Raw genomic sequence first — 13,676 nt, forward strand, 5'->3', positions numbered from 1 at the left:
TGGGGAGAGGGGCAGCCAAAGGAACTCAAGTGAGAACCATTGCCTGTAGGATAGAATGGCTGGGGAAAGAGAAGGCCAGGGGAAAGCTGCACCTTTCTGGCTACGCCATACGTCTGATGTCTTGTCTGTCACTTCTTCAACCCATATGTGTAGGCTGAGTATAGGAACCTAGCGCTTCATAGGCGAGACTGGGGTTGTCTGCCTGGACTCATTCTCAGAGAGTATCAACGTGACTTACTTTACATGACATTCTGCCCGTGTGCTGGAACTCAGCCTCTCGGACGCATTAGTGTGCCGCCTGCTGGACAAGGCATATCCATGACCAGATCATTTGAGAACACTGTAGCGCATGGAGAAGGGTGGGCAAGTGGATGATGTGGGGTCCGAAGCCTTGCACTTGGTTCCTTTCTGCAGGCAGTCACTTGCTAGCCTTCCTGGGCCTCTTCCTTCTGTGTGTTAAGGATAGAACCTGGCTGGGGCCTCATATGTGGCTAAGCAAGCACACATCAGACGGGGTGGGGTCAGGACTTGTGTTTGCTGTGAGATGCAATCGGTTATACAAAGCACCTTTGCTCTGATGTTGTTACCTGAAAAGTCCATTGTGGGGCATTTACAGAGGGAGAAAGAGATGAATGACGTTTTCCAGGAAGGCTTAGCTGAGGGAATCTCCAAATGGTAATTGGTAGGAACAGCAGCGGGCTGGGAGAAGCACTCTAGTCCTAGCAAACAGGGTGTTTCAGAAACTGTAACAAACACTAAGGCTGTAACACACAGTGTTGCTAGTACTGGATACACATGCTAATTGATGAGTTTCTCATCCTGCCTGTCACAGGTGTCCTTATTTGATAGCACAAATTACATTCTTGTCCTCATGCCTATGAGACACAAAAGGAGATACAAGTCTCATAGGGTAAGTAATAGGTGTGCTTTTAATGAACTACCTAAAGAAGTCATGGAGAGTAAAACCATGTTACGTGACTTGTTATCCCAGGGTTTGGAAGACTGAGGTAGAAGATTATTGTGAGTTGTAGGCTGGTCTAGGCTATTTACCCAAGGCGTTGTCTCAAAAAAATAAAAATAAAGTGCAGTGCTTAATATTTTGATGCTTGGTACAAGGAACTGCTCAAAACTTGCCACTTTGCTCAGGGATGAGTAGCTCTTCTCGAGGGCTTATGTTGTCTTCCTCAATGGGAAGACATTCTTTCCAAGATAGAGCATTTCCTCCTGAAGGGGGATGGGCTGGATGTTAAGGAAATCGTGTGTCCTGGTGTAGAGTCGATTTTCAAACAATGGTAATGAAGCCCCATGCATTTAATTAGATAAATGTATTTAGACTCAGGCTTGCTTCTCCTGTGGGATTGAGCTCCCTGGAGCCGCTGATTCCATGTGTTCAGTGTAACAAGGAAAAAATCCCTTCTTATGGGCTTGTTGTTCATTGCTTTTCTTTGGAGATATACACCATCGAAGGTCTTCAGTTCTCTCTTCTTGAGAAGATGCCCTCCTAGGTCTGGGTGTTGTTCGGAGCTGGTTGAGGAGGGAATGAATGAAGCCTTGCACCAGGAAAGCATCTGACAGCCTTGAAGGCATTTCCATGATTAGAAGATGTACACAGTTCTTTCTGTGTGCCATGGTAGGCAGGAAAATGCAAGCTCTGGGGCCTACACAGCAGTGCAGGTGTGATTTTAATCTAGTTTCCTCAGTAATAAAACCAGTTCTATCTTGAATGATTTCAGCTTCTTGCTGAGAGCTCATCAGGACAGCCCGCATCTCTCGTCTCTCCTGCGCCATTTCTCAGCTGCAGTCTCTCCATATTCCAAGGTGGTGAGCTGGGTGCCTTTGTTCCCATGGGCACCACGCACGGGGTTTCCACATTAGGGATACTACCCACCAGTGGCCTGTGGGAGCCATTGGTGGGCAGAAAAGCGTTTAAACAGGATAGCAGACGTTCTGTAAAATGTGAGTTTTAGGATGTGGTGTCTCAGCAGAGAATTTGCTGTAGTGAGAAATCTGCCCTTGAGCTGAGTGGGCTTTCGCCTGCTGCCTTCGAGGTTTGGACATTTCCGCTGCAGCAGGCCTATCTACTCTTACTTGGGTTCTCCTGCTCGGAGTTCATTGATCTTCCCGAATGCATGAATGACATGACATTTAGATTTCTGGGAATCCTTGTTTTAAAATCTGTTTCTGCTCCAGTCTCCCTGCCCCTCTCCCAGAATCACTACTGTGTGCATCTCGCTGTGCTTGACGAGGCCCACAGACAGCAGAACTGTATGTATCTTTCTTCATTTCTATTTCTCCTCACAGAATGGGTAATCCTACCTGACCTGTTTTCAAACATGCCATCTCTTTTCTTCACCCTGATGAGATCTGATGAGATTTAATGAGGATTAAATGACTATTAGGCTTGACACTTGACTATCACAGGATATCAAGATACCTGTCCATTTTATAGACAAGGGAACTAAGTCTTTGGGAGGGTTGAAGTGAAACTTATCTCTGTGTTTTAGAGCATTTTTTTTTTGCAGCAATTAGTTATTTTCTGTCCAAAAAAGCAAAAGTAATAAACACTTGTAAATCTAGTCTAACAATAAGAAAGTGTACATCTTCTGTTTCTCCTCCTCTCTGCAGAAAAGGCTGCCCACCTTGATTTTGATGCTAACTATCATCTAGTTTTACTCCTCATCATTTTTTATTCAGCAGCATGTGGGCATGCGTATGTATATGTGCATGTGTATATCCATATAGATGGTACAGGTGCATGCAACCACGTCAGGTCAGATGTTCTCTTCTGTTACTCCGCCTGTTCCCTTGAGAAGGATTTTCTCAATGAATCAGGAGCTCTCTGTTGCCCAGCAGTTTGGGTACAGACATGTGTATCTATACCTGGCTTCTTATGTGGATTCTGGGAAATGAACCTAAGCCCTCAGACATGTGAGCACTCCTTCTGAGTACCCTAGCTCAGCACTTACTTCCCCAGCCTGTAGACGGAAGTTTCTGTTCCCCTGCGACTGTTCAGTCCCAAAGAAACACACAGAAGGCCTGCTTATCTGTCTGTCTGTCTGTCTATCTATCTATCCATCTATCTATCTGTTTATTTATAGCTCAGGCTTATTGTTAACTAGCTCTTACAACTTGAATTAACCCATAATTCTTGACTATGTTTAGCCATGTGGCTTGGTATCTTTTCTCAGTAAGGCATTCTCATCTTGATTCCTCTACATCTGGCTGATAACTGACTTTGTCTTTCCTCTTCCCAGAATTCTCCTAGTCTGGTTGCCTCACCAGACTTCCTGCCTGGCTACTGGCCAATCAGCATTTTATTAAACTAATATAAGTGAAAAAATCTTTACCGTGTACAAAAACATTATCCCACAGCACCAACCCTTACTTAGCAATATGTCTTACCTCTTCTTTATCCATTTCTTTCAAAAGACCCCCATTTTTTTTTTTAATGGAGGATTTTTGAACCCTTCCCCTGAGGAAGGGGCTTTGTGCTTTTCTAGTTTTGATGCTGTGTACCAGCTACAGGAGTAACCCTTTGTGATCTGTAAGAAATCATAGACCATGCTGCTCCAACACTTAGAAAATTAATTTAAAACAGGTTCAAACAATTTGGTAACGTTTTTAGATCTGTGTATTTATGGAGAGATGGGAAATAATTGCTTGCTTGTTTCGTACTGTGTAGCCCAGGCTGGCCTGGAACTCATGATCCTCGTGTCTCCGCCTCTCTAGTAACTGGGATCGTGGGCCCACGTGACCAGGACCAGCTTGGATGTAGTACTGAGTTTACAGAAACGCCTCTGAGTCCTGAAGTGACTGTGACGTCCCGAAATGTGGGGACACGGGATCAGAAGGAAGGCACGGCATGAGCTCGTGTGGTCAGGGCAGTTCTCTCAGATCAAACCATAGCATCTCCCCGTACTTCTGAGCTCTGTAAGCCTTCAGTCTTGTCTTTTTATAGAAAAGTTGTTTATTATTATTTCTGTCCTGCCCTTTAAATGTTCTTGGAAGCTGTGCACTGGGGAAAACACTCCCAAGGACAAACTTCCTTATGGTTCCCTAGAGAGAGCTTCCTGCCCATTCTCACAGTGTTTCTCTCAGCCTCGGTCTACTAATTTTAGTTTGCTCTAGCCTGTGGCTTCCTGCCTCACTAGGAACGCATTCCCCAGCTGAGTCCTGATGTCCCCCAGTCTTCTTCGTAACTGTCACAGAGGAGCGTCTCTATTTATGGGACACTGCTTCCAGTGTTAATGGCTTTCAGCCTTCTGGTTGATTTGCTTGGTTGTGCAAATATAATCTGTAAGTGCCTACCCACTCAGTAGATGTTGGTTGTCTACCTTATTAGTGAGCATAAAGCCATCAAGACCAATTGGTGTTGCTCAGATAATCTTGGGTGTGTAGTCTTCCCCTGAAATACGATCGGCTCACTGGGACATACTAAGAGAAAACTGTCCTTTTCCCACAGCTCCATAGCTTATGCCCAGCTCCCATGTCTGTTCTGGAATGTGGTCCGTCAAGTGCTGTGCATGTTGTCAGGACTGTTGTGAGTTCCTATGTGCAGCTGCTGCCCCGCTGTGTCCAGAAGTCATGGTTGCCTTGGAGTCACCCACTACCTCTGGCTCTTAGATGCTCTGGTTCCCTCTTCTGCAAAAACCCTTAAGAAAGGGGGATACAGTATGTGTGTTCTGTTTAAGGCTGAGCATTTTGCAGTCTCTTAGCCTCTGTACCTTGTAGGTCCCTATGCAAATATCCAGCTACTGTAAATAGAAGCTTCTCAGATTAGGCCTGAGAGATGCACTCATCTATGGGTACACAGTAGATCACTAGAAATACTATTTCCATTAGGAGGACCGTATTAGGAGACTCTCCCGAAGGCCTGTGACCCGTCCAGCCATAGGTTCTTAGCTTGATCATTGTGCTGGATATGGGTTTTATTCTGTGGAGCAGGACATAAATCCAAGCAAAAAGTGGTTAGTTACTCCCTCCAAGTTCTTGCCTCTGTTGCACCAGCAGGCGTGTCTTACCAAGTCAGTCGTTACTGTAGCTCACAGGGTTCCCAGCTAGATATGTTTGGTGATTGCGTCTCCTCCCTTTCAGCACTACGAAGGCTAGCCAGTAGGGCGTAGCCTGCAGGTGGGCACCTGCTTGATGTCCCTATGTGGTGTCTTTGGCAATAAGGTCTTACTGTGAAGTTCTGGAGTGTAACTAAGAGCATTGGCAATAGCCTGTCATGTTCGGGGTCTGTGGGATCTCATTAGCCGACAACTCCTAAAGAAATAACCTATCCCTGACTCTGTGATTTTTATTGGATAGTTTGTAGTAGCTAAAGGAACATTGTTGCCCTGTTAGAGGTAGCTACATTTCAAGGTGTGTTAAGTTTCTACAGTATTTGGTTTCCATTTGACTTCTTTGAAAGATCTTAGTTATCTTTCCCATACTCCCTCCTCTATCCTGCCCTTTGTCTCCTCCCCATTTAATCCTTTCTGTTGCATTATTCCCCTTCTTAATCCTTATATCAGTATGTTCTACAGTAGAATGTGCTGGCAGTAGCTCTGTTGAAGGGCTCCTGTCTTCTTCCACTCTTCAGTGAACCCCAAACTGGCTAACTAGCCCATTTTAACCCCCTTACCAGAATATAGCGAAGGAGACATGTTTTGTGTCCCGTAGGCTTTTCATACGGTATGAAATAAAGAAAATTTACAGGTTATTGTTCACGAGTGGGTAATTTTTCTTAAAAATCAAACAGAGTCTACTCTGAGCAAAACCATGTACTAAGAGAGCCCTACACACACTACCTCGTTAACTAATTTGAGCTGATTTGCTTTATATCATTTGAAGTAATTAAATTCTTGAATTTACATTTTACCGTAAGAGTCACCATCCTCGGATTCTTTTTTTATTTTTAATTAGTGTTTGTACTTGTTTCTCTGTGTGTGGGTGTGTGCATGTGAGTTCTGAGGAGATTAGAAGGCGGCCCGTCCGGAGTCACAGGCAGTTGTGAGACGCCTTACCCAATGAGGATATGGGTGCTGGGGATTGAGCTTAGATCCTCAGCACAGCATACGCTCCTAACCTTTGAGCCTTCTCTCCAGTCCTTCCCAGGACACACTCCCCACCCACTGTATTCCTCTAAGAAATTCTTATAACTTGCAAGATATCTATGTAGCAGATCTGGTCATTTATGCAGAACAGTGGCTTCAGCCTTCCCTGGGCCAGCATGCAACCAGCTGCGCCCAGTGCATGGCTTGTGTGTCCAGCAGCACGGCTGCTGTGCTCTGCTAGGCTGCAAACTGTCCAGCCTTCCAGACCTGCTCTCAGTGTCCCGGCAGCTGGAACATGGTCATTCCTGGAAACTTCATATCTGGTGCCTCAAGAAGCGCCTGGAGGCTGAGAATCAAGTAACTAATTTTGTTCTTGTAGAGGGTGGATATTCCATATATTCTAACTCCATCTTTGCCCTGTAGGTGACCTTTATGGAGCGATAGGCTCTCCGGTGAGACTGACCCGCACAGTGGTGATTGGAAAGCAGAAGGATTTGGTCCAGCGCATCCTTTATGTTCTGACCTACTTTCTCCGCTGTTCGGAACTACAAGAGAATCAGCTGACCTGGAATGGGACTCCTAGTGAGGATGACCAGGTTATAAACGGGAGCAAGATTGTAACAGCCTTGGAAAAGGGAGAGGTGGAAGAGACTGAGTACGTGGTCGTCACGGTGAGAAACGAGCCTGCTCTTGTGCCGCCGGTCCTACCGCCAGTGACCACGGAGAGGAGGAGCCCGGAACCTACAGGAGTTGCTGAGACCCCAGAGGGCACGCATACTCGTGAACTGGGTCACAGTCCTGAGAAAAACAAGTGCAAGAGGCCAGAGCAGAGTTCTGAGGCCAGTAGCGTGGGATTCCAAGAGGCAGAACCTGACAGTTCCTGGACACCTCAAGGTGTATTCTGTGAGGACAGCCAGGATGATCAAGAGGCACCCCAAGATGTCTCTTCAAGACCTCCCAGCTCTGAGGTTCCCACGGTAAGAATAAGCATGGATCGTAGAGTTGACCATGAGGAGCTGCATGGGGAGATGCTACAGAAAGCAACTGATAGATCGTCAGCCTGGCCCTGCCCTGACAGACGTTCCCAGGAGGAGCCTTCTGTTGAAAAGGTCACTTTCCACATTGGAAGCTCCGTCTCTCCAGAGTCTGACTTTGAAAGCCGCACCAAAAAAATGGAGGAGCGGCTAAAGACCTGTGGCCCATTCCATGGGACTAGTGCCTCTGCCAGGCCTAACATGGACACTGGCCTGGCTCAAGACCATCATGGCTCTAGGTGTTCCTCCAAAGCCCTTCCTCAGGACCAGTTCTCAGGGGGAGAAGGTGTCGCCGAGGACAGACACCTCCAGGCCAACATCGTGGCAGGTGCTGTGGGACAGCTTAGCCAAGCTCAAGGCCCCCTCGAACCTTCTAGCTGTGCAGCAGCCAGTGGCCAGAAACCACTGGAAGACACTGGAGATGTGCAATTAAAAGGCAGGAAAAGACCTTCATCACAGCCTATAAACACATGTAGCCAGCAGGGTAGCCTGCTGGGTGCTTCACATGTCCCCTGTGGGGATGCCAGTGGTAAGGCCCACTTCAGGATGCAAGGAGACATTCCCAGGAATGAAAGCTTGGATAGTGCTCTCGGAGACAGTGACGATGAGGCGGGCGCATTAGCTCCGCTAGACCTAGGTCACAGTTGTGACAGGACTGAAGGGTCCTTGGAAGTGGAGCTGCCTCTGCCAAGGTAACACTGCCCGGGGAACTAGAGTCTGTCCCCAGCCTGACTCTATGACCACGGTAGCTGTCAACGACCGCTTTATACGCCATATGTGCTTTCTCTTAAATATTAGAGGGGTTGCCAGTTACTTCTCAGGGGGTCCCAGCCTGTGTGGTCTCCAAGGATGCTCACAAACCAGTGGAGCTGTGTTCTTGGACAGAGGACTGGTGATAGGTTGTCTTTGTAGCTCTTGAGACATTTTGGGGGCGTCAAGAGTCACAGCAGCCATGCTAGCAGGGAGGGGAGAGCTCCACCTGGTGTCACACCGGCCATGAGGCTCCCCCGCCACTTCATACTCTCATTAACACTCCATCAGCTTGGTCCTTTGGTCTGTGGTGACTGAAAGTTGCAAATAAAAGTTCCCTCTGTTCTTCCCCACTGTGGTGGACAACCTCCCTCTGCAGATGAGGTCAGATTCATGACGCCTTGCTTTGGGCACCGTGATCCGCAGCCTCCTCTTTCATGCTTCTGACACTGACATACTGAACATCAGGCGGGTGCTCAGTGTGAGGAATAAGATCAGATCCCTTGGTTTTTTTAGACAAGGTCTCACTGTGTAGCCTAGGCTGGCCTTACACTGACATCTGGCTTAAGAATGAAGTTTTTAAGAGCCATGGAAAAAGTATATTTTTTTCCAGGCTTCCATTTTAACTAAAATACTTCCTTTCCTCCAAAAATCCCCTCTTTGCTCACATTCATGATCTCCTTCTAGACTCTGATATGGGCTATAGGAGACTATGATATTTTCTCTTTTCATTGGAGGCTTTGTTCCCACTGTAATACAAAAATGAGTGCTTCTAACTAAGTATTTAATCATTCTCATGTTGTCTCAGGTCTCAGAGCACCAGCAAACCAAGTGTTAGAAATTTTGGCCGCTCACTTCTGGCGGGTTACTGTGCTACGTATATGCCGGATTTGGTGCTGCATGGAACCAGCAGTGATGAGAAGCTGAAGCAGTGCCTGGCAGCTGATCTGATTCACACGGTGCATGTAAGTGACCTCGGTATAGAACCACTGGATGGCCAGCAATGGGCTTTTCAGTTACACTGAAAGCATCAGTGCAGAGGATTGCTTGTTGCTGTGGGATAATGCTCTTGTACCCTGTTCGTCACTTGTATTGTTTTGATAAAACGCTAATTGGCCAGTAGCCAGGCAGGAAAGTATAGGCGAGGCAACCAGACTAGGAGAATTCTGGGAAGATGAAAGGCTCAGTTTGTAGTCATCACCCAGACACAGAGGAAGCCAGATGAGAATGCTGCACCAAGAAAAGGTACCAAGTCTCGTGGCTAAACATAGACAAGAATTATGGGTTAATTTAAGTTGTAAGAGCTAGTTAATAATAAGCCTGAGCTAATAGGTGAAACAGTTTATAATGAATATAAGCCTCTGTATGTTTCTTTGGGACTGAACGACTGCAGGACCAGGCAGAACAGAAACTTCCGTCTACAGCTCATAAAGACAGAGAGTAGCATGACAACCAGTGAGACATAGTTAAGAGTCCTGGGACTGTGAGCATGACCAGGCTAGACTCAGCAGAGGGAAATCAGGTAGCAATAGAACTGTAGGGTCTTAGGAGCAGGAAGAGGAACTGCCTTTCTGGGGACAGTAAGGAAGGTGGGGCATCTGACTGCTGGTTCTCTCCTCCAGCCTCTAGTTTCTTCTGCAAGAGGCCAGAGAGCAAGGGCACAGCAAAGGGCACAGCTGCGATATAGATCCTTTCCATTGTCCACAGAGGTCAGCCTCCTGGGGCTAGAACGAAGGTAGAATAGAGCAAAGAAGGGGTGAGTGGCCATGGGCTGTCCTGGCAAACAGATAAGTGGCACAAATGGTGAGTGACAGTGACATGCCTTCAGAAGGAAGACCAGAGAGATGCTCGTACGGCTTGTTTATTATTCAAACCTTGCAAGTTTCTAAAAGCAATTTTTTAACTGCTTTGCCATCAAGCTCACTTTGATAGCTGGGAGGAGAAAGCTATAGAGAGATTTACAGGTATGACTGGGAAATTGCCTGTAGCTCCTGCTGAGTGCTTTTCTGTTATCTACAGCATGACAGGAGCTGAACGCGTCTGGAAACTATGTCAGTCTGATGGACCTGTTTTTAATTGAGCTGCTACTCAGCAGATGTGCAAGCATAGATGTTTTGCAGTTAGAAATGTACGGCATCTTGGTCTTGGGGACCGAAAGGACCCTGTTGCCTTATGCGTCGCTACTTCCTGCTCGTATCCACGTGTGCAGAGCCCTGGGGTGTTTGCTTTCTGTTGTGCTGTTGGTTTGATTCCTAAGGACTTGGGTTTTGCTCCTTGCGCCTGTTCTCCACCAAGCCTGAGTTCTGCTTCTGACAGAGGCACGAGGAGACTCTGGGAGCTGGTGGGGTTGTCCTCGGTGACATTGAGTATATCAGCTGCTGCATACTTTGCCCAGATGGGCCCAGGTTCTCTTACCACCATGGAAAAGTAACCTCCTGGTTGATAATCACCTCTGACTTACCCGTGACACAACTCAGGAAATTTTGGCATTTTTATGGGCCATTAAGTTCTAACTTCTGAATAATAGATTTTTCATTATAACTGGCTCTGTAATTCCTACATTTGAGAAAATAACCATGTCTGCACTGTCATTCCTCTGAAAGCTTTTCCATGTCTTCCTTTTAAAAAAAAATAGCATTTTTACACTCTATCGGCTCATGTTTCTTTAAATTATAAGGTCCTCTTGTAGTTGAATGTTATTAGGTATAATAACCTGGATGTGATGTCGGCATATACCAAATGCAGCCGTGTACATGGTGTTGATAGGAAACTGTGAAGGGCTTATAAGAATACCTTCAAAATCTAATAACTTCATAATATGTCTAGTTAGCATTAGTGGGCTTCCAATCTCACTTGACACATTCATGAGTCTTTGCTTTTGTTTGTTAGTTACAGGGGCTCACCTTGGCTGGCCTGGAACTCACTCTGTAGATCAGGCTGTCCCAGACTCCCAGAGATCCCCCTGCCTCTGCCTCCCTTGTGTGCCACCATGCTGCTGCTGAGTTTGTTTTGAAATGGACTCACACTCCGGTGTGTGACAATGCTCTGTTTTTACTGTAGAAGGGATTTCACTTCCATCCACAGAGATCTGTGGGAAACAGGGTATTTGTAAGAACTCTGGTGATTGTCCAGGGACAGTGACTGTCAGAGCTGAGGAGGTTGTAGCTGTGAGAGCGATGTGGAGGCCGAGGACCTGTGGGAGAGAAGGGGGAAATCACTTGGCGCCACTCGCTTTCACAACCTGTTTGGAGGAGTCTAAATAGTTTCCGTTTCCTGCCAGGCTTTGAAGACTCATAATTCCTTTTAAAGAAGGATTCTGAATAACTTTGTCAAAGCAATTGATGGAGGTTATTGATCTGTTTTCTAGGCGTATGTGTGGCTGAGATGATAAAGTCTGGCCTCGTTAATAAGCATTGTGTAGCCACGGTAGTTTTCTTTGGAGCATGAGGAAATTTCTTCCTAGAATATTCAACATCAAGGGTGTCTTTTTCTCTTTTTGTTATCCTTGATGTATCGGGGAACAGAAAACCTACCACTAGTCCCTCTGAAAGAGGCTTTTTGCCATTCCTTTTCGTGGCTTTCATGCACTAAGATTGAGGTTCTCTCTGGCTGTTTTGTGTGTCTGTCATTGGAACCCGTGCCTCCTAATACATGTTACTCAGCTTTGCTTCTTTTTCCTATCAACTATAATTACATGTGCTCTTCTCTTTGCTTTCCCTTCACTGTGAATAGACAGGGGACGCATACATAGGCCAGCAGTGCTCGCATCCTGTGACCCTCAAGCAGCCTCGTCTCTCTTCTGCATCCTGTCTGCCAGTGAGCACTGCCAGCTCGGCAGCGTTAGTGACTAAACCAGGGTCAGAGGTGGGCCTGAGAGACGTCAGCAGCACTGGCTGGGGTCTGAGTCCTGGCGTTACTCATTGCGACCTTCAAGGGAGGCCAGTGGCACCATCTCACTGAGGAGGATGTTGGAGGACACGGGAACAGGGAAAGGAGGGTGCAATGGTTCCGAGTTTGCTTTCCAGGTTGGGGTGATAGCTCAGTAGGAGAGTGCTTGCCACGTGAGCATGAGGAGTTGTCCAGTCTGCAGGACCCAGGCAGGAAAGCTGGGTGCTGTGGCTGGACAGACAGGAGGCAGGAAGATTGCTGAGGCTCACTCCCGGTCAAGCCCAGCCTCATTAATAAGGTCCTTTTATGAGCACGTGTCTCAAAATACAAGATGGATGTATACCTAAATTTGACCTCTGGCCTGCCTGTGAGAAGTTGTGCCTCCGAAGAAGCACCCTAGGTTTGAGTTATAGCTCGGTTCTAAAGCCTTTGTGGCCTTTGGGGGGAAGTTTCCGTTCTATAAAATAAACTGTGCCAATGTCATTTGAATTTGAAAATTCTATAATCCACATCAAGTGTTCAGCACAGTGCCCGGCCCACGACTAAAGTACAGTGCCCTGGAAAAGTTAACTATTAAAACAGGAAATGTGGGTTGGGCAGTGGTGGTGTACGCTTTTAGTCCCAGCACTCAGGAGGCAGAGGCAGGCCGATCTCTGTGAGTTCGAGGCCAGCCTGGTCTACAGAGTGAGTTCCAGGACAGCCAGGGCTACACAGAGAGACCCTGTCTTGAAAAAACAACAACAAACAGGAAATGAGAAAGTGCCTCAAGAGTAAAGCAGTAGAGGCGTTGCTCACAGGGGGATACCCTTAAATTGCTATCAGAGGTTAGGAAGATGTACAGGTGTCCCACACACTCTTGTTCATGAAAGCACCTGCCAGACTTGACTGAGCGGAGCCTGCACACAAATTTGCCCTCCGTCACGTCACAGGGAGCAGGCTGGTATCTCTCGCTGTGTAAGGTCATCAGGACCAAAATTAACATCATATTTTAGCTTAAAAAACAAAACAAAATAGTGATCTAGGTTTCAGGCATTTTGCAGACCAATCTATAAATAACAGTTGGCTATAGCAGCCTGCTCCATTTAATTTTAAGAGTAGCAACAGATTGACTCCAGAAATATCACGCAGGAGTCAGTAGCTCAGATAAGGAGCTTTGCTGAGTGCCTGGCTGTGATGCATGCTCATGAATACTAAGTAATTCATATGGGCAGCCAACCAGCTAGACTACAAAGGAACAGCCTGCCCCATCAGACAAGAAAGCATTACTTAAGTAGTGCGCAGTACTCAGGGCACCAGGTCAGCAGCCGCCTCAGAATCAACAGGTTAGAAATGAAGGAGCTCTGGAGGAGCCCCGGTCTTTCCATCTCTTTAGGTTGATGATGAACACACGGGTAACTTGGGGCAGCTCTGGCTTCTGTGGCTGTAGCCCCGGATGCAACCCCATTGGGACTGGGAGATGTGTTTACAGGGCTTTTAAGTGAAATGAGTTTTGTGTTTGTTTTCCTTCCTTCCTTCCTTCCTTCCTTCCTTCCTTCCTTCCTTCCTTCCTTCCTTCCTTCCTTCCTTCCTTCCTTCCCTCCCTCCCTCCCTCCCTCCCTCCCTCCCTCCCTTCCTTCCTCCCTCCCTGCTTTCTTTTCTTTCTGTCAGACAGCATCTTACCATGTAACCCAGATGGGCCTTGAACTTGCAGTTCTCCTGTTAGCTTCCCAGCTTCTGGTATTATACGCATGTGTCACCATGCCAATCTCACTTGTCTTTCCCCTCCCCTCCCTCCGTCCCACATACTAGGCGCGTGTTCATTGAGCTATACCTCTGAGTCTTAAACTACATGTTTTGCGTAATAGCTGAATTTTGACAACTACTTTTTACTGATAGAACTGAAATCCTTCCAGGGAATGAGGGTTGTTGTTTAGTGAGACCTTTATATAGCGTGAGTATATGTGTACACAGCTTCATACATACGTCA

The 13,676-nt window shown here is 46.8% G+C and overlaps 1 protein-coding gene across 5 annotated transcripts in view; it reads left to right on the forward strand.

Annotated features, from left to right (window-relative positions):
• Positions 1-13,676, forward strand: part of Fnip2 (folliculin interacting protein 2) — a 97,825-nt gene that overhangs the window by 69,682 nt on the left and 14,467 nt on the right. For all 5 annotated transcript variants that reach the window (XM_057756944.1, XM_057756947.1, XM_057756946.1 and 2 more), the window contains 2 exons: positions 6,462-7,764; positions 8,631-8,787. In XM_057756944.1, coding sequence (XP_057612927.1) covers positions 6,462-7,764; positions 8,631-8,787 — 1,460 coding nt within the window. The remainder of the gene's footprint in view (positions 1-6,461; positions 7,765-8,630; positions 8,788-13,676) is intronic.

Source organism: Chionomys nivalis, chromosome 24 (assembly GCF_950005125.1).
Source record: "Chionomys nivalis chromosome 24, mChiNiv1.1, whole genome shotgun sequence".
Classification (NCBI taxonomy): domain Eukaryota; kingdom Metazoa; phylum Chordata; class Mammalia; order Rodentia; family Cricetidae; genus Chionomys; species Chionomys nivalis.